The 22579-nt window shown below is 36.1% G+C and overlaps 1 protein-coding gene across 1 annotated transcript in view; it reads right to left on the minus strand.

The window, feature by feature from the left end:
- Positions 1-11632: 11632 nt before the first annotated feature.
- Positions 11633-22579, minus strand: part of SEMA3E (semaphorin 3E) — a 260670-nt gene continuing 249723 nt past the window's right edge. Inside the window, exon 17 of the mRNA XM_061197660.1 lies at positions 11633-12502. Coding sequence (XP_061053643.1) covers positions 12050-12502 — 453 coding nt within the window. The 3' untranslated portion in view covers positions 11633-12049. The remainder of the gene's footprint in view (positions 12503-22579) is intronic.

Here is a 22579-nt window from a genome sequence, read left to right on the forward strand (position 1 = left end):
AGTCATGTCATTAGCATTTATTTTGATTATTCATACTGTAATGTAAACATACACTTATGAGTTAGAGATTAATTCTGGGAGAGCTTTATGGAGAACACATGCCTTAAAAACAGCTTTGCAAAAGATAAGTTTCAACATCTTAAGACATAAAAGAATATCTGCAATGGGAATATTTTTGAAAAATTAAAGTATATGTTCTAATTTCCCCCAGTGCAATCTTCTGCCTCCCAGTACAAGCCAATCATGGCTCCAAGGCAGAGAAGGGGGTTATTTGAGCTCTTTAGTTTGATGACAGGCTTTAAAACAAGCCATTATAAAGAGACAAGATGGATAATTCCTTTGGTCCCTGTGGCAGCCAAGAAAGTACACTGCTCAGAACTCCCTGTAAGAGAGAACCAGCTGCAAAGAGTACAGTCAGCTGATGGCCCCTAGCTGAAGCCCAGTCCCAGGGCAACTTGATGACTGAGTGTAGCAGGGACACTCAGATCTGGTCATTCCTTCCCAATGGGGAACTCCCAATTGGGCTGCCTACCACTTCCTCAGAGTTACATCACATTCAGAGATTCTTCATCCCAAATATTCCTTCCTTCCCCCATCTCCTCCCATAGGTGTCAGACCTGTATAATACTCTTAAAGTATTCACCTGGCTACTTCTCCTCTCTCTCACCTTTATTTTTCACAGGCATTGCCTCCAAAGATTCTCTTCCATTTCTAATTCCATCCTGGTGTCTGTTTCCCAGAGGACCTGAACTGACTTAGCTCCTACCGAATTTTTCACGTGCTAGATGTGAAGGGACATCTGAGATCTTCTTCCATAGTGTAGGAGACTTACTCCTATCCACTATGATGTCCTAGCATTAGGCAGTAATGAGAAAGAAGAAGGATGTTATGTAGGGGAAGGAAGAGAAAAGCTCATCCTTCCTGGTCTGGAGAAGTGTGGAAAGGAGTGGGAGGTAGGAGAGGCTAAGTGTGAGGAATGTATATGAACCTTCTGTTGGGAGAGGCACTCTGCCATGGGACAGAAGACCCCCTGCATGTTCTTGCCAAGTGTGGCAAGTATTCAAAGCCTTGACTTTTCTTACCTGCATCATTTCTCAGGGTTGGATTGGCAGCAAGCAACCTTAAGGGATGATGCAATGTATCCCTCTAGAGCAAAAACAAAGCTTAAAATAAAAAGCAGCAGGTTTCCCAAAATCAACGATTTTCAGCTGTGAATCAAACCCAAAATGTACTATTTACCGGAGGAGAAATTTGTCACCTCCATGGAACTCGGGGGACAAGAGAAACCACTGCCAACATCATACTCATGCTACTTTCTGAGTTATGAATAATAAGTCCTTTGTCCCTGATCTAGGGATCTTGTGTCTTCTGCCAGCACCTATGAAACAGTAACAGGCTACCTTGTTAACTTGTGAGATAAAATCTCAGCCCTTGATACCTTCTCCCTCTCAGTTGCTTTAAAGCCCCCCGAGCATGGAAAAGTGGATAACAAGAAGAGGTTACTGTGGGTAGAATAACCCACACCTCACCTGGAAAAGTTAGAGGGGGCTACCATATAAATGGTCTATATATCAACCTGGGACTAGGTCTCACCAAAGAAACCTGGTGACACAGTGAGAAACTAGGTAAGCAGAACCTGGACATCAGCTCACAAAGTACACAGGTGTCTCCACTCAACACACTGAGTTGACTAAAATTACCAGAAGTTCTTGACCTCCTTGAGAAAAGAAGTGAAAGATAGTCAAGAGTGTCAGCCAGTTAACCTACCAGAAGAGGCGAAGTGGTACTACAGGTGGACTATGGGGGCTAAGAATTTCTTGAGGGGGAGAGGCAGATCCTAGTGTAACTTAGCACCAGGGATTTGGGAGTTGAGGTTGAATCATCAAGGCCTTGAGAGAAAATGAGATATTTTAATGGCATCATAATTCTACTGAAGACTCTAGGAGCCCAAGGACACTCTAAGGCATGGCTTGGATATGAAGACACTGTCATTCACAGTGACAGGAGATCACACGTCTTCCTTCCTCCATACCCCTGTACACCATCCTCCCGAGAGACCTTGGGTGAGAGACAGCACTTCGCCATCTGAGAGTCTGAGACTTAGTGTCCAAGAAGGACTATGGCCTAACTACAAGGTCTGTCACAGTTATTTCATCAGATCAAATGGTAATAAGAAGAGCTCAAGTGTTTTTTCCTGATACCCAGATTCTCAGAGCTTGTGAAAAAGACCTGGGCTTGATAAAGGTAGTAAAGAAACTACAATTTTTCTGCCTATCCAAGTTGTGATACAAGTGGAGTATAGCTCTATTTTATAATATACTAGGAGTTGAGGGTAGCAAGGTAAAAATGTTTAAAAAGGCTCCATACATTAAATTTTCTCAATTGTTATACAGCGTAGAATACACAAGAGATAATGCAGTTGCCTTGAATGTCAGGCTAAGGAGTTTCGGCTTCCTTCTGTACAAAAAATAGAGTCCTTGGAGGGGATTTTTAGGAGGGTAGTAAAAGATTTAGTGAGGCTGTTTGGAAAGGTTCCTTCAATAATAAAATGTATCTATACATCTATCTATCTATCTATCTATCTATCTATCTATCTGACTGAAAGGAGAATGACAAGGGAAGGGGATTGGTATTAAACACCTGAATTAGGCTAGTCCCTTGGTGCAGGGATCATTTTTAACATAATGCAGAGAGAGCTTTGCACTGTACCAAATACAATATCAACCACATGCCTCAAACATAGTAGATGATGAACAGACCAATGTAGCACATAAAATACTGATTACTGATCTCCTCAGGAAAGTGCCTGTCTTTCATTTATGAATCCTCTGAAAACATTCTATAGTATTTTTTTGTGCTATATCATAAAATGTGGTAAAATGAATACAGTTTTAAAATCTCCTGTTTAGAAAAGCTTTGACTGCTAGGCTACATATAGACATGACAAACCAGAATAAATAAATTCAGTGTTTCAATGTGTGTCCTCACTAAACGGAATTAATTTGTTGCAGAAATGAGACATTCTCACATTTAAAAATAAACTCCAAGCTAATTTTCAGATTGCTACCAAGAATATATCTGCAATATCACTCCTGAGAGAGTAGAAGTGTTACAGTAAATGCCCATTTATGCACACATTTTAGGAACTAGTTTATATTTGACATATTATTCTACATATTATAATAGTCTGGTTAATAAAGAACATGATAACCAAATATACACTTAGAATTTTAGAAGATGGTGTTTCAAAAAATATATTAGCACTAAGATTATTTTGCATATAATTACATCTTTGAGGAATTAGATGACTTTTTATGATGATGTAACATAGAAAACCCTGCCCAAAGGTATACAAGTTGCATTTTTTGGCAAGTTGCATTTTGATAATTCAAAAATGTACCATCCCTAAGGAAATAATGTTGTAAACAGCTATTGAATTACTTTGAAAGCCACAAGAATCTTTTTAACCGATATGTCCCTGAAAGACCTCACCTGAGTATTAACTAGCCTGAGCTCTGCTTTCTGAGATTTAAGGCCACATAGTGCAGAAAGGAGGAGAAAGAAGCACCGGCACCTGAGAACTCAGGAACTGTGGATGATAGTGGACAACAAACTTGAAGGGGGCTGTAGAAAGCATTTTTAAAGTTTATACCTTTTCCTGAATAAAGAACAACACGAATACAGGGAAAATTGTATAAAAAGTCATTTTATCTCCTATTTTCATTTTCTTACCCCTGGGGGCACATTCCTCCTCTGTTACTCTAATCTCTCAACCAAGGCCGGAACTTTTCCTTAAAGCGTTCCATTCTAAAAAGCCAAATAGCTCCCTTCTTTCCTCCGTTCACTTCCTTCCCCCACCCCCATTCCATCAAAAATGTCATTCTAACAGTTCAGATGACTCCATATGGCTGGTTGAGCTAACTGATACTGCTGATGTGAATTCTATCTAGTCTACTCAGTTCTACAAGAGTTATTGGCATTTTAAAGAAGATGGCTTGATAAATCAAAGACATTCTTTATTTGATAGAATTTTTAGGACTTAAAGGACTTTCATATATATGGAATGTTACACATTTTGGGACAGGGGTAAACCGTTAAGTCTGATAGGTTAGCCTGGTTCAGCCAAACTAAAAATTTTATAGCTGATCACCTTCATCAAAAGGTGCAAAGACCATGAAAAGATGCGCAACGTGACTAATTATTAGAGAAATGCAAATCAAAACCCCAATGAAGTATCACCTCACACCAGTCAGAATGGTTATCAACAAAAAGTCTGCAAATAACAAATGTTGGAGAGGTTGTAGAGAAAAGGGAACCCTCGTTTGCTGTTGGGTTTGTAAATTGGTGCAATCACTATGGAAAACAGTATGGAGGTACCTTAAAAAACTAGAAATACAGCTACCATATGATCCAGCAATTCCACTCCTGGGTATATACCCGGAAAAAATGAAAACACTAATTCGAAAAGATACATGCACCCCCAATGTTCATAGCAGTACTATTTATAATAGCCAAGACATGTAAGCAACCCAAGTGCCCATCAACAGACCACTGGATTAAGATGTGGTATTTATACAATGGAATATTACGCAGTCATAAGAAAAATGAAATACTGCCATCTGCAGCAATGTGGATGGGCCCAGAGAATATTATGCTTAGTGAAATAAGTCAGACAGAGAAAGACAATATTATGATATCACTTACACGTGGACTCTTAAAAAAAAAAACATGTATATACAAAGCAGAAATAGACTCACAGACATAGAAAACAAACTTGTGGTTACCAAAGGGGAGAAGGAAGTGGGGAGGAGCCAACTGGGGGTATGGGTTTAACAGATACAAACTACTACATACAAAATAGATAAACAATAAGGATTTACTGTATAGCTCAGGGAATTATACCCATTATCTTGTAGTAATCTATAATGGAATATAATCTGCAAAAATATTGAATTACTACTCTGTACACCTGAAACTAACACAATATTGTAAATCAACTACACTTCAATTTAAAAAAAAAAGTACAAAGACAGTTCAATGGGGGAATTGTTTTTTCAACAAATGGTACTGGAATAGCTGAACAAACACATGTAAAAAAATAAATCTTGACACATACTTTGCAGTGCACACAAACTAACTTCAAATGGATTATAGATCTAAATGTGACAGTAAAGCCATAAACTTCTGAAAGAAAATATTGGCAAAAAATCTTAGTGACCTTGTGTTTGGCAAAAATTTCCTAAACTTGAAATGTCAATAAATAGGACTTAAGAAAAACCATGTATACCTGACGAAGGTCTTATATCTAAACAATATAAAGAACTCTTACAACTTAATAATGAAAAGGCAAACAACTCAATAAAAATGGGCAAATAATTGGAATAGTCATGTCCTCAAAGAACATATATGAATAACAAATAAGCACAAATAAGCACATCATTAGTCACTGAGGAAACATAATAAAAACCCCACAGTGAGATACATCTACATACCTGATAGAACGACTACTTCACTTTTCCATAAGCCTTTGAGGAAAGACAACTTTGAACTTAGCATTTTCATTTATTAAACTGGTAGAATGTTATAGTCAGCATAACTCAATGTCAGCTGTCAATTACACATCATCCTGATGTTAACAGGAAAAAAATTTCAATTTTACAAAATTGAAAGCTGAGATAATTATCTGTATACTTCATATCAGTGTTTTTTAGAAAGAGCTGTATCTTTGATTTTGGTATTTTAAAAAGGGAGTCCAGAGAATGGGATAGAGAGCACACAGGGTAAGACAGATATTCAGAGAGAAAGCCAAGAGGCACAGAAGAATATTTCCAGGCCTTGAAACCTCACGGAAGTTGCCGAGCTGAATTTTCAAACTGCTTTGGATTGGGGACTCCATTTTTATCTACCATTTTCTCCTTGTTTGATCCAGAATATCCTTAAACTATTACCCTATGCCTGACCCATCATTATATGTTGGAAGCACATAACTTGTTCCTTTAGTTTCACAGGGCCACAGATAGATAGGAACTGTACCCCCGAAGGGTATTTGATGGTATATCAAGAGCCTTATTCATACCTGACTTAGAAGCAGATGAGAAGATTGAGGACTTCTGAGCTGAAGGATAAGGCATTAGGGGACCTTGAGATGGGGGTAGAGGTATATTGCATTTGGGAGGAATGTGAAGCTTTGGGGGCCAGGGGATGTACATGGTCCTTGAAATATGCCCATACCCTAATCCTCAGAATCTGAAAATATGTTGTTACACAGCAAAGGGGACTTTAGCAATGTAACTAAGGTTACAAACTTTAAAATAAGGAGATTAGCCTGGATTATGTGGGGGGGCCCAGTCTAATCACACAAACCCTTAAAGCAGTAACATTTCTCCAACTGGAGACAGAGAAGTGCAGCGTGAGAGGAAGTCAGAGAGAGTCTAAGCTTCAGAAGGACTCAACAGCCCATTGCTGGCATTGAATATGGAGCAGGGATGGGATCTCAGTCCTGGAACCACAAGGAACAGAATTGTCCCAATTATCTGAACGAACTTGAAAGTGGATTCTTCACCAGAGCCCAGGCAGCTGATGCATTGATTTTGGTCTTTTGAGATCCTATGCAGAGAATCCAACTGAAACACATTGGGCCTGGACTTCTGATTTATGGAAATCACAAGATGATAAATTTGAGTTGTTTTAAGCTGCTTAAAAAAAACAAAAAACAAAAAACATGTAAAATTAAGAAACTCTTCAATCATTCCTTCAAAATAGATTAAATTTATGGAATAATCTCCAAGGGATCATCCTGCTTGTCACTAGCTCTTTTTGTTTTTCTGCTTGAATATTGAGCTTATAATTTTGTCTTTCCCTTCCCCCCAAACCTATTCTGAGCCACAAAGAAGAAACCTCCTACAATATGGAAACTCTTTCTGAATGCCCTAACCTGATTGCTCTAAGCCGACAGTCATGGTTGAGAGGCCACTTCTCATCACTTTTTCCAGATATCACTTTTCACTTAACTTCAGATATTGTGAAATGTCTTGGCATATTTGTTTGTAGGCTCATTTTGCATGTTTCTGTTTATTCCTTAATCTCTCTGCCTTCCTCTGTGCTTTCATTGTGTATTAGTCTGCTCAGGGTGCTGTAAAAAAAAACACCATAGACTGGGTAACTTGCACATCAGACAATTAATTTTATTTCTCACAGTGCTGGTGGCTGGGAAGTCCAAGATCAAGGGACTGGCCACTTCAGTCCTGGTGAGAGCCCTCTTCCTGTCTTGCAGATGACTACCTTCTTGCCGTGACTTGTCTCTTTCTTTTTTGTTAAATTATTTTTTCTTTTTATGTACCATCTATCATTGCTACATCACTGCAGCTCCTCTGAATCAAAGCGTGGCTTTTCAATGCCATCCTGACCAGAAGTCCCAAGATTCATAATTAGAAGTACTTTTCACAACACTCAAAACACTTGAAAAAAAGATTTAAAAGCTATACTCTTGTTGAGTGTCTCAGTGCATAAAGTAAAATGAAGATTTGGAATTTTTCCAATGAAAACATCGTCTGAGAACAAATATAATTCAATTTTTATTTATCTACATAACTTAATGGCATTATTAAGCAACCATCCACTGCCTGGCACACAGTTCTGAATAAAAAGGGGTGCCTACTTTTGTTCCCTTTGAATAATAGGTAAGAGATTTCTAATCCCCACAAATGTTTCTCTACTTTTCCTTGACTAATGACTGGGTATGGATCTAAAAAGCAGTTTCAACGGGTTCATCAAATACTACACTAAAAGTAGGTCCTATATTATAAATAAATGCAAGTGTGAAACATGTATAAGCAGTAATGGCACTGTCATATCACAAAGCTGCCAGAAACATGTCCTAGGCTGCTGCCAAAATCTTCCTTTAAAACAATGGAACTAATTACTTACCAATACAATAAAATTGACCTTGAAAACAAAACTCCCCAAAGAAGGAGTCATTTAACACTAAATCTCATTTAAATGACCTCCCCAAGTTCTTATAAAAAATAGCAGAGAAAACAGCAATTTAGATATCAGTGGAGGCTTGTAAAAATCGTAAACATCCTATTAGTTACCATTTTAAAGGCATTCATTTTCCATATCTCTTACCTGGATGATGCAGCTTTGAAAGGGATTTCTGGATGCTGGTCCTAGAAACATGATGTGACATAAACAAATCCAACTGCTGCAAGGTATTGAGATGAATGAACTCTCCATCTTAAGAAAGTTGACTTATACATTTGAAATGAAAGAGAACTGAATTCTTTTCTAACTTCTTAAAAATTAGTGCTTGTCTAACATTGTATGTTTACGTTCAGCTTGACATATTATGAAACTTGGGTTCAACTGCCAAAAAGTGAGAAAACACTCCTCGGACAGCACTCAAGGGTTTACAAATATTTATTTCTTTATCCTCTAAGTTGAACTAAATAGAAATTATACATAATGGTACAAATTCTGCAGTGTACAGTGGCGGATTCATGCAATAGTCAAAGAGACCCGTTGTCAATGGTCTTTGTAGCTTGCCACCAGATGGTAATAAGTCTCATGGCTTATCATCAGTGAGAAGAAACAATATGGCACATGCTGTGATGGACACAGGCAAGCAAATAAAAGGAAGCCATACAGACAAAAATACCCCAATACAGTCCTCCAGCTTGTAACTAAGCCATTTAGACACAAACAGAACACACTGAGTTTATAATGAAAGCCAAAAAGATAATGCTATCTTCCCAAGAAAAATAAAATAAACGTACCAGCTTACATAACATACTACAATCGAAAGTGTTTCTGGAAAATCTATTATTTATATCTGATTCAAATGCAACAGTTGTTGGCCTGAAAAATGAGCACTGCTTTTGAAGAAGTACCTCAACGTGATACTTTGCTCTAAGAAAAATAACAGCAACTCCTTACTGGTATCATGACTGTGGCACTTTCTCCTGGGATCTCAAATACCTATACAATGTTAAGTGATATTTTTAATATATCAGTCAGGCTGAAGACAATTCATTTCAAGGACAACAGCTGCTGTGTTTGTTTCATGCTTACCACTAACACTCAAAATGATTTACTGTAATTTACAAATTTTACAAACGTTCATAATAACTATGAAGATTTACAAAACCCTACACCCTAGAGCAAATATTAAACACTTGATTAAAAACATCCTAAGTATTTAACTAACTTTAGGAAGGAAAAAACTCTAAAATATATATGGAATTGCCACTTACTAATAAGCAGGCAAAGACTTTCTGTTCCCTTTTTGCTAGAGCTCTTATTAGTGTTTATTACTATTTTTAATTCCTGTTTCTCCAAGTTGATAGCTTTGCACTGAAATATTCAGTAATAACCACAGAAGAAAACATTAGCAATGTAGAGGGCTAGATGTGGAAGAGACCTCACAAATCATAAAGTAAGATCCATTCAAGTTGTAATCCTTCTAGCTCACAAATCTCCATCTCTAGCTCAATGGATGACACAAGACTGAAAACAGAGATGCACATTGTCCTATGCCAAACTCATTCTATTCACAGGTTCAAGAAACAGGGGATAAAAAGGATCAATTCACTTGTGATTTTCCAAGTTGGGCATGTCTCAAAGGAGATTCTAAATTTGATTTCTAATGCCAGACAGAACAAAAGATTGCGAATATGTTTTTGTGGTATGTTTCAGATTTTCAAGAAGGACAGGACAGCATAGGTTGTTGGTTTGTCTTTTGAGAGGGCAATGGAGATTTATCTTAAAGTATGTCATGATGTGTGTGTGTGTGTGATTGTGTACCTGCACTCACGTATGGGAGGAGAAAAGAGGAGGGAGGAGCAGGCAGGAGAGAGACAGAGAGAGAGACAGAAACTGAGAAAACAGAAAAAAAAGTGTGTATGAAACTTAGTGCTCTCCCTAAACTGTGAACTTGTGTCCTCAAAATTTTCTTATCAGGCTTCTTTCAAGTTAGCATTTTAAAAAGCTTCTTTCTTTTTCTTGTTAAAATAGTCATCTCATTTTAGTTGAACAGCTTGTAGGACCATTTATTCTTAAGACTTACGTCATAGAAAAGTTATTTTCCTTAGTCTTCTCTCTTCAGTTACCAAATATTTTAGTTCACAACTGACGTCACTGCTATCATTATTATTAACTGCTTGTGTGTGTTATTTAAAGCGATAACTACTTATACCACAACTGCCTTATTTTTTTAAAATTTTGAATACAGGAGAAAATCCTACTTTCCCTTCTCTTGTGTTAATGGAAGAATATTTTCAATTATGCTTTGCCTTATCTGTTCACTTTGGGTACTTCAGACATAAACTTTGCTAAGGACCCTGTGATTTGTGGTTATGGGTCTATTTCTCCACGTTGGGCAGGCTTCTATTGAAACACATACAGTTTTCGGTTAATATTGGTGGGCAGCAATGACCTCCAGTGGATTTCTAGGTAAATAACAACTGCATTTTTCAGAGAATGTTAATTTCCGATATATTTGTTTCCTTTAGTACTTTTGGAGCTTGGCAGCTTATTGAATGAACTTTCCAAACTTTCTTAAATTTCTTAATGTTTGAATGAAACTGCAAACCATCACAAGTTATCAACACTTTAACTTTCATAATTGTATAGCTTATAAGCTAATTTTGAAAACTGAAATTAATGTTATTCAAAATTAACATTTAAATATTCATAATTGTTTTCATGTGTAATTCACTTGCTTTTAGTCTTTAGTTAAATGAAAACTCTCAAAATTTCATATTTTAGAAAGTTAATGGCTAAATAAACCAGAAGAAAAAACTTCAGGAAATAAGCATTCTCAAAAATAAAAACTTCTGATAAGATTTATAAGAAAAAAGTTAAGGTGCTCTAAACATCTCAGTAGGTAAGTGAACCTCATGAAACAATTTTCCTATTTGTTAATATAAAACTGAAAGGAAATTTTGATATCTGAGAGCAGAATGCTTTACTTTTTTTTAAATAATAAAACATGTTTCTGGAATATCTTTTAGATTTCATGGAAGATTATTTAGAAGGCATAAAATTTAAGTTTTAATAGAGCTTCAGTGCCGTAGTATCTTCATTTTGGGCTTGTGAGGTAATAATAAACATATTATCTACACTTTAAAACATGATATAAGCATTAACACACTTTTACTTCAGTTAGTTTTTTTTTCTGAAAATGAGCTAGATATAGTTACTGAGAAACTGGTTTCAGATCTTTACTGGACAATCCATAGAATTAAAAAAAAGATAGGAGAATATACCTTTTCTACCACAAGAGGGCAGCAAAAATGTTTTCAGTTAGAGTCTGTCACTGCAGCTGTTCTGACACATTTTGCTGTTTTTCTGAGAAGTTACCTTAACTTTCTTCTTTCTGCACTGGAGTGAAATTGAAAGAATGTGTTTTCATCCTGAAACAGAACTATTGTGAATGTGGTTTAATGAATGTTTTATGAAAAGCACAAGCCTCAAGGTGACCACAATTTTTCCTTCACGGTTTACGATAATTATGACATACCTGCTTCATAAAGCTCATGGCTTATAGACAACACTAACACAATAATTCTTAAAGACTACAGATGGTTCACATGAGAATGTTAAAGTATCTGATATTCTATATATTTTACATCGTGGTGGAAAGGCAAAATTCAGAAGGAATAAAACATTTATTTTTGCCATGATTATGAAAATCTCTAATTTTTCAGCAATATTGCAATAATCTTAAGTCTTCCCAGGGTAAAATAATAATTGCCATGGAAAAGCAGCCAAGTACTCAAAGCTACAGCTATGGTCACCTTTTGATAAATATAATGTGAAATCATCGAGCAATACATTGTTTTTAAAAAATTAGTTGATTTTATGTAAGGTTCAACCAGTCAAATGAGTATATAGGATAATTTATCATAACACCTTTATAGTCCTTTCTGTATTACAGAAATCTCTTTTAAAGTAATGCAAAGAAGGTGGATGGTTTCTCTTTCTCTCTCTTTTTTTTTTTTTTAGTTTCTAAATATAAATTCTTCGGAAGCCAGTAGATGGTTTCGCCCCATCAGGAGTCCAGCACGTGCCGAGGCAGGCGATAGTGCTCGGCTCTGGGACGGAGCTTCTTTTCCTGGGGGTTGGCATACTTCCACTTGGAAGGGGACATTTTAAGCTTTCTTCTCTTTTTATCTGTGCACCATACCTTTTCACAGTATTCTTCTACTCTCTGGAAGTTGCTATAACCAATCAGCTGCAAGAATTCCTTGTACCAGGGTTTTGTTCCATATGGGGTGCTGCTCTGAGCAGGACAAGGCATCTTGTGAGGCCCGTCCTCTTCGTAGTCTTTGTTAAACATTTCCTCCACTCTCTCCTCTTCCACAACCTCCAGGGTGATTTTACGGATTGTATGGACAAAACTATGTTCTACTGTCTGGCAAAAATAGGTCCCGGCATCCACTTTGCGTACCCTTAGGAAGAGTAAACCGAGGTCCATCTTAACCATTCTGTCATCTGTCTTCACCTGCAAGAACAAGAAAATCAATGGCACTGAAGTATTATCCAGGACAAAAGAACGCCAACCTGTAACCCTTTCCACTATCTAGAATTTTTTCATTTTTGTTATCATATAATGAAATCCTAAAAATCATATATATAATTATATATATTATATACCTATTATATGAGTATATTAACTATATATTATATAAATGTATATAAATTATGTTAATATTTTATTTATACATTCATATTTTAATACATATATTTCTTTTATATTATATTATATTGTTATAATATATATAAATATAATATAAATATATGAGAAAGAGGTAAGTAATTACATCAGGGGTGTGTGTGTGTGTGTGTGTGTCCTGAACTTATTTATATTGAGATCACTTCATATCAATGACTTTGAGGTCAATTTACATCAGTATTGTTAAGAGCAAACTGAGAGAGCTTTCTCCAGTTCAGCATAGCACTCAAAGTTTGAGTGAAATGAAGATTTGTCAAATTTAATTTCTTTTGTGATGCCAACAAATGCCATTTCTCACATTATTAGTTCAGGGGTTCTTATGTTTCCCAGATCATAATGATCAATGTACCTACAAGGACCTGTGTTGAGAGAGCTGGGATACCTATACTCTCTCTCCTTACCAAAAAAAAAAAAAAAAATCCATCCATTCCATTTCACTATTTTTTGCTACATATTGCATGACTGTTTCTTTGACCTTATCTCATGGCAGTCTCCCCCAAATCCTTCTTCTTTCTGTTCCTGCTTTCATGCCCAACTTGATTCTGTTTCAGGACCTAGAGGGACTCCCATACGGCTGGCTCCTTCTCATCCCGAAAGGCTGAACTAAATGTCATTTCTTCAGGCCTCCTTCACACCCAATGTCAAAGTATCCTCCTTCCCTTAATACCATCATTTCACCTGTTAACCTTTGTACACCCGAGCCTGCAACATTACCTGCAAATACGTAACAACAGTCCTGTAATAAGTTTTTTTTTACCTGGTATCTTTCCCCTTTATGTCAACATATGGGTACTATTTTACTCTTCAAAGTCCACTCTCTTTTGTCATGCTCCTGATTGAGAACTTATTCAGACTCTATTCCTCCTCTATTCAGACTCTATTCCTGCTCCTCTGAGCAGGTGAGAATTGCTCCATGAACCAGATTCTGCCTTTCTGATTGTCTATCCCAAAGCAGCTTAATGTGGTGTTTCTCACTAGGGTTGGTGGAAGAGGTACACTTCTGGAGATGAATGAATTTTCTAGAAGGATTTCTTAATGTGTTTATTTTCATGATAATCAATATAAATTAATAAACTCTATTTGGGATCGTGTGGAAGATCAACCTCATTGTGAGTGTTTGTGTTTATTCTGAACCATTTTTAAAGCTTGAATAGTTTCCAGCTGCTGAGAACAGAGGTAAACTTAATATGTTAATGATACATTCCAGCCATATGAAAACCAAACAACATCCCTACGTACTAATGTACATAAAAAGTTTTGAAGTCACTTGAACAACGTGTGGGGGGATTGCATCATCATATGGCACAAGGTGCTGTGGATAGATGTTTTACACACACACATACACACACATATGTGGTAGTCTGTATTCCAAAATATGTTCATGGAGATACCTTACTTCAGCGAAAAAAAGTCATCACATTAAATAAACATTTAAATGATGCATATATTTATTTCTATTTTATTTGTAAATTCTTTTTCATTCTATATTTGAATAAAATCTATGAGCATAAAGAATGCATTTGTTTCAGTCTTGTGAATATTTAATAAACATTCTAAGTTATGATGGCAGCCCAAGAAAATGTTTTACTTTTAACGGCAGGTGGTGGGGGGAACCTATACAGTACTAGAATCAAACTTTCCTCCTCACAACTGCCGCTGCTCTTGGCCCCTGAACTCTCCCCTTATTTCACACTTCCAGGTCTTATTCTGGTCTTAGTCTTTCTTTCCATTAGTTGAACTCCTTTCTGTTGTTGGGAACTCCACCCATCCATTACTTAAAAAAATTCCTTCTAGGCTTAAATTTTCCCTTCTTAAATGAATACTTCCTTTACAGCCCACAAAAATCTTTTGTTTCTTTTTGTAACTCAATAGCATTCACATCTGTAGTACATAAGTTGGTATTTTTATTCCTCTTCAAATTATTTTTCCACACAATTTTTATCTCTTGAACCATATACTAAGTTTCATAATGGCAAAGGCCTATCTCCTAATCATTCTGAATATTCCACAATGAGTGCTCAGAACACACTGAAAAACGAGAACATACTAATTAGTTCATAGGGCACAAACATGGAAAACAATGGGATATACCAGTAAAGATACATCCAAAAGTTATTCACTTTTTCTAGGTAAGTTCAATAATGACTTGGATAGAGAGGAAACAAGCATGATTTCAGGAGCAGTTACTAACTAATGAAAAGAAGACGTCTGTGCTCCACAGATACATAGAAGAAACAGTTCCAGGACACTGTCCTCCCCTGAAAAGAATCTGCATACAAACATCATCACGAATATGATCCTTTGATCTCTCCCTACTATACCTCCTGTGAGAGTGAATAATACATGAGAAAACACGAAAGTCATCTAGCCTACTTTCTGGCATACAGCAAGCAGTCTATGAAAGTGTTTTGAAATAAAACAAAAAGCAAAAATAGAAATAAATACAAATCTTTCATCACTGGATGAGAAGGACTTTCTTGTTTTTTGTTTTTTGTTTCCAAGTCTGGTATAAAAAGCAGGTGTTTCTTTCATAATCAGAAACCCAAGTTTCAGAAACTGCACTGTGTATAGATAAAGCCCAGACTGGTTCAAAAATGTGGAAGCACGACAATTACAATGGGAATTGTCCTACGTCATTTATTTGCATGTTATAGATAGTGCCTGTCTTGGAATTTTGGTCTCCCCTCCTGGTTACAGTGAATCATAAATTCAGGAAAAGATGTTTTAACTCTTGAGTCTGGACAGCTGTACACTATGAAGGTTAAACTGCTTTGAAAGTTAAATATATCTTCCATGGCCTATGAATGCCTAAAAATAAAAAAATGGCTTAGAAATTTGTATTTGAAGTCTTTCCACGATTTAATCTTTCTACTTTTGTTAACATGGATACCTTCAACATCAAATCTTTCTTACAGAATTGTTTTCATCCAGCTGTTCTGCCTGCAGACCAGATTTCCTTGGTCAAGAAGATGGTACATAATACATCATTTTATCAAATATTCTTATAGGCAATCTATAAAAACACAAAATTTCTTACTGAAAATGGTTTTAATATTCTTAGCTATAGAGATTGATTCAGTATGTTTCATAATGTCAAATAAACAAAGTAATTGAACAAAGAACCCTGCACATCTGGTAGCTAGTCAGGAAGAAGCAGTGATTTCCATGTGTATCAACCATATGGTTCCACACTTTTTATAGGAAATGGACAGACATAGGCCTTGAATTGGTTTAGTTCAGAATATATTTAACAATGAAATCAGTTTTAGTAAAGAAATAAAGACCAACAATTTTATATATTTGTTTATCTGGCCTGCTTTCAATAAAAAAAAAATTTGTTTGACTTACAGAAAATGTATCATATATTACAGTATAAAAATAAAATTTTCCTTTTATTAAAAACACTTTCCAATGTGAACTTGCTATACGACAGAGATGATTCCCCAAGAGAGACAGGATGAATTACTTAATAGCTCATTTGGGGAAACCTACCACACTATACAGAGAACAAGTAAAGTTGTATTTACTTCAGATTAAAGATCCAACTGGAGAAAACTTAAATCTAACACAAGAAGATGCTGAGAAGGAAGTTATCATAAATAAGAACTCTATACTGTGAAAAATGTATTCAAAATATCAACTATATCAAAGAAGTTTGGAATATTTATATTCAAGAATGGATTAATGTACACAGAAGATGCAAAGAATTCTTGAAAGTCAACAAAGAGAAATAAAAAATGGAATGGAAAAAGCATATAAATAGGCAATTCAGAGGAGAAACCCAAATGTTTAATAAGTATGCAAAGTTAATGTTCAACCTTACTAGTAATTTTAGGAATGTAAATTTAAATGAAATACTACATTATACCCAGAAGAAAGGCAAAAAATAGAAAATACCAAATATAGGTGAGGATATACGGAAATGGGAACCCACATGAACTGCTTTGAGAGTGCAGATGGTGCAGAAATTCTGCAAAGCAACCTGGCAATAGTTATAGAAATGAAAGATGTTGACAGATAATAATTTAGAAATTTGCACTCAGATCTGTAAGGGGTTACCTGCAGAGATGATCATTAAAGATATGGTAGTGAGAATTAACAACACTCTTGGTCCACTCGTAGGGGAGTGGATCAATTAGGAGCAATGAATACACGCAATGGGATGAGCAGCCTTCAGAAACAACGAAACACAGACACACACAGCAACAGTGATAAACCATACAAACACAGTGCTGAGTTTTAAAAAGTAGAAGCAGAATAAGACTTATAACACAATACATTTATTTTCACAGCTCATGTACACTAAAAATGTTACATACTTGTTCAATATACAAATGTAGTACTGGACTTATCCCAATCATTACAGTGGATGTACATGGGGAAGCAAGGATGAAAATGGAGAAAGGTGGCCTAGGAAAAATAAAGTCAAACAAGAGAGGGCATTTGTGTGGACTGACCATGACAATGTGCCATAAACTAAGCAGTATGATTAAATTATGCAACTGAAGTCAAAAATAAGAACCAAAAAGCAAAACAAACAAACCAACAAAAAATCCAAATGTTTGTAATGATCACCCTGGTTTGGCAAACAATAAACTAAATTGTCTGTAAGATCTGTTCATGCTCTAGCATACTATAATTATATACTTTTAGAAATAGTGTTCGAACATGAGCAAACAGCAGTTTAAAAGTAATGTTTTATTGAAAATTTCTATAGATAAGAATATCAGGGGACTTCCCTGGTGGTCCAGGGGTTAAGAATCCGCCTTCCAATGCAGGGGATGTGGGTTCTACCCCTGGTCGGGGAACTAAGATCCCACATGATGTGGGGCAACTAAGCCCACGCGCTGCAACTACTGAGACCGTGTGCTCTAGAGCCTGCGTGCCACAATTAGAGAGGCTGCGTGCCGCAACTACTGAGCCCGTGCGCTCTGGAGCCTGCAAGCCACAACTAGAAAGAAGCCCACATGCCGCAACTAGAGAAGTCCGTGCACCGCAACAAAGAGCCCATGCGCCACAGTGAAGGATCCCGCATGCCGCGAGTAGGACCTGATGCAGCCAAATAAATAAAATTAAAAAAAAAAAAAAAAAAGAATATCAGGATGATCAGGATGAAGGGAATAAGAGGACAGAGGATGAAAGTAAAGATAATGTTTGAACACAAAACTGCATACCGTAAGGCCCTGAACAGCTACTCTAACTGGAGTATAAATTCAAAACTAAATTTCCTAGTGACCAAAGGAAAGAGGAAAGTATGATAAATTCTGAGATCCAAGTGTCTCTAAAATATACTTTTAAAGTTACTTTCTGCATTACCATGTTACTTCGTTTAATCAGATGTCCAGAGTCAGACTGGTCTCAGTGGGATTAAACAGATCGGGATCTGATTCCATAGATCTAGAAAGATATATGTTTAATTTTCAAAGATGTTCAGCATTCTCTTGGAAAATTAACAGAAGAGAGTTCTACCTGAAACTCTAGATCCATTCTTACGATCACATAGCTGCTTTATATTTTCCCTTCATACAACAGAAACTGTCTTTGCCATTGCAATGGAAAAAATGAAATTAATAAGCTATATTGCTAATTACTCCAGAACTAAAATACGGGGCATATGACATTATAAAAAACATGCTTGTCAAGGTTCAAAAATGTAAGTTTTGAATATTTACCTGTAAATAGTTGTTAGTTTAGAAAAGATGAGAACATTTTTTAATAGACTGAAGTAGAAACATCAAAACTACTAAACAGATGTTTCAAACGAGGCAAAGATTTCACATACTTTAATGTTATGATAACAAGAAAAACAAAGAAATAATATTCACGTGAAACAAATCTGATGCTTTCAAAACATGTAAATAAAGACAGAATTGTAAACTTAGGGCTGTCACTGACCCCTGTCATGGATTAGCTAGCATTGGTGAAGGTCAAGAAAATATGAGCCATCTAGCAAACAAGATGGTACAATGAAGATAAGATTTTGCTTCAAAAGTTTCCGAGTTTTGATTACATAATGCAACTGCAACATTAAAAGATGTACTTTGTGTACTCCACTTTTCTTTCTTTTGTTTTTACAAGAGAAGCTGTCTCCATAATGCATTGAATCATCAATAAAATTATGCTTTCATGGAGACTGTACAAATTTAGCATAGATGCAATGAACTCTAAGTTATCTGGAAGGAACTGCTGACTGATAAGTTAACTATGCCTCTTAGATTTCTCAACAATATTTAAATAACTTGGTTATCCTACTCAGTAGGTGGTCTGAAGATGAAGTTAAGAAGTGACAAATTTTTGGTATAGAGTTAAAAAAGAATTGAGAGAGTAAAGTCAAATTCAAGTTTTGGAGTTTTGCTGTCAACTTACATCCTCTCTTGAATTTTCTATAATAAACATGCACATTTGAGCATTATTTAAGCAGTCTATACAGTGCATAAAATTGATACTTTATTTTTAAGACACACAAACACACAAAAATAGTTTCCCTTAAGTAGAGAATGCTCAATGGAGGGATCAACAAAGATCAAGGGGGAAATAAATCTTCCATGCTTACCAAGGGATAAATTATGATGATGGTCTTATGGACCAGAAGCTTACTGGCCTGCCTTATACCACTTTGGCATGGGCATGAAGAATATTTTACGTATTTTGGGATTGCTCTGAAACTTCCCCACTGGAGATTTATCAACTCCTTCCTAGAACCCAACTTTGTTTACGGTGTCTTTGGGAGGCACATTGGTTTTGTCAGTAAAGAATAAAATCCAAAAGAACACATTCCAAGAAAATATTCATTTTGTTTGGTTTTGTTGAAAACTCATTCCAATGAAATTATAGTGCTCAGCACAAAATGAGGGCTTGGTTTTTCATGAAAAGATATTTTGTCCAAAGTACAGAGGTACTTAATAAGACTTTACTTGTATACGTTTTCATTTTGAGCTCTTTAATCAGAGGTCAATACATTTCCCGTAAAGGGCTATAAAGTAAAGATTTGGGGCTTCATATGTCATATGGTCTCTGTTATAACTACTCAACTTTGCAGTTGTAGCATGAAAACAGTCATAGACACCAGGTAAACAAATGAGCGTGGCAGTTTTCAAATAAAATTTTATTTATAAACGAGGCTGAGGGCCAGATTTGGCCCGCAGGTTGTACTTTGCTAACTTCTGTTTTAAATTATTGTCAAGGTTCCAAAGACTATTCTATTTTCAGGTTAAAAATAATATATTCCAAACTTAAAACATTCAAAATGAGGATCGTATTAACGTGAGCAGTTACACTAATCTGAGTAGCTTGAAGAAACTATGGCTTTCTTTGCCATGATAAGTGAAAATTACACACAGTGAACTAATAAAATCTAAGCAAATCAATGCATATTTCAATTTTTCCTCAATTACTTAGTTTTATTTCATTTAAAAAATTTTTTTAAGATTTTTTTTTTGATGTGGACCATTTTTAAAGTCTTTATTGAATTTGTTACAATATTGCTTCTATTTTACGTTTTGGTTTTTTGGCCCTGGCATGTGGGATCTTAGCTCCCTGCCCAGTGATTGAACCCGTACCCCCTGCATTGGAAGGCAGTCTTAACCACTGGACTGCCAGGGAAGTCCCTCAATTACTTCGTTTTAAAATATAGTGCTCATGCATTTTAGAGAAAGAAAAATACACAGAGAAAAATTCAATTGTCCAACCACATGCCTTAACAAGTATGGATGCCTTTCCTTTGGGATGTTACTCAGGATCAAATTTTTGCAATTATTTTGGAGGCTTGTAAATTCAAATACATCAAACTGCAGAAACTGAGACTTCATAAACTAGGGTATATCATTTTTGGGTGATTTAGTTGTGTTTCTAACAGTTTTGTCCTTTGCAATCACACAAACATACTTTATACCTCCTTCATATAAGGAAGATTTGAGCTGTATTCCAAATTAAAATTATATGTAGAAATATATACGGCCACCTAATTTAAACAATTATAGAAGGCCTATGGAACAGCTAAACTAGGATTCTGTAAATGAAATTACCCTTATCCACATACATAAAATCTTTCTTTTCTTTTCTCCTCAGTTCAGAGAATGAGGGTTCTTCCTCTTCCTTCTTAGAATCGACCCTGTCACTTCTGTAATGATATTCTCTCCCATACTCTTCATCTTGCTTCATCAATTAACTGCACATTTTCTTCTTTATGGCTACTTCCCTTCAACCTCTAAACATGACCAAGTCACTGTTTTTCTTAAGCCAAAAAAGCAAAGCAGAAGTTCTTTCAACTCTCGTCTCCTATTGTTGACCTCTCTCAAACTTCTCACCTAAACCTTTAGGTCGAGAACACTATACGAACTGTTTCGAATCCCACACAGCCCCGTGCATCAGCATCACTTCATCTGTTGCTAGATGGCTCCTGGCTTAACCATTCTACTGAACATTCTCACTAGAGCCTGAGCACTTATTTTCTGAATTTTTCAATGGGTGCTGTTTGTTACTTTGTCCTTATCCAATTCCTTTTCTCTGAGTTCTACTATACCACATCCCCAACTGCACCATCTCTACTTCCTCAAGCTATAGTACTCTAGTGGTACTTACCATTTGTGTACTTTGCATCAGTTACTTAATTTTATCTCTGTAATGCACATAATAATACTAACTACCACAGAGAAATGTTGTAAGTTTTAGAAAAGTTACTATACATGAAGCACTTAGAACAGTACAGGGCACATAGTAAGCACTAAATGAATGTTAACTATAATTATGACTTGTTTCTCTAACGATTTTACTCTTCATCTTTTAGAGTTTTTTCTTCTCCTATTTTTTCCCTATATGTGCATTTTCCCCTTGCTTCTAGCTTTAGTTCACAATGCTTCTTATTTACTCCAAGCCTCCAAGGCAGGCTATGGCAGTTAGAGGCACCACTGAAGTGTAACTAAGGGCCTAGGGCTAAAACCAGAATATCTGGCTCAAATTCAGGCTGATTTCATATGTGATATTATGCAAGTAACTCAATCTCTGTGCTTCAGTTTCTTTATCTATAAAGTGGGGACAATAATTCTATCTATTTCATAAGGGTGTTGCAATGATTAAAAGTATTACTATAGGTAACATTCTTAGGACAGTGCCTGGCACACAGTAAGCCATATTTAAGTATAGATGCTTGCTATATTATTCTTACTTTTATTATCTCCATGAATCTACCACCTCTTTGCTAATGTCTCTCACACATCTCTTGCCATTCCAAATCTTTCCTTTGGGCTTTATATTCCCAGGCATGCATATACCAGAAGGACGGCTCTGTCCGCAAGCTTTACAGGAGCCCCAATTCAATATGGCCCAAATCAAACTCTTCCTTTCCTCCCTGTATTATTGGAATCACATCACTGCACCATCAACCACACAAACACCCAAACCGGGAACATATGGATCACTTTTGATCATTTCTCTTTTATCTCAAATATCAAATGCACTCAATGTTATCTCATAAAAATTAAAACCTGTCTTCTCCCTTCCTACTACCACTGTTTAGTTTGATCAAAACTCTTTCACTTGACCATTGAAATATCTTCTTAAATGGTCTCCTTGACATCTTGCTTATCCTCCAAGCTGGTAAGCCAGTTTCTAGAGTAATGTGTCTAAACAGTTTGTCTAAGGCATTCTCATTGGCTTATAGATAAAGTGAAATGGTTCCTTGGTGGATCTACTCATTTTTGCATCCTCATATCCTCCACAGATCTACACTGACCGTATTGTTTGTCATCTCTAGCACATATGATTACACCACTCTTTCTGCTAGTCGGCTTCTATTTATCCGTTAAGACACAGCTCAAATGACACCTCTGCCTTGGATCTTTTCCTAAG

Source organism: Eubalaena glacialis, chromosome 8 (genome assembly GCF_028564815.1).
Source record: "Eubalaena glacialis isolate mEubGla1 chromosome 8, mEubGla1.1.hap2.+ XY, whole genome shotgun sequence".
Classification (NCBI taxonomy): domain Eukaryota; kingdom Metazoa; phylum Chordata; class Mammalia; order Artiodactyla; family Balaenidae; genus Eubalaena; species Eubalaena glacialis.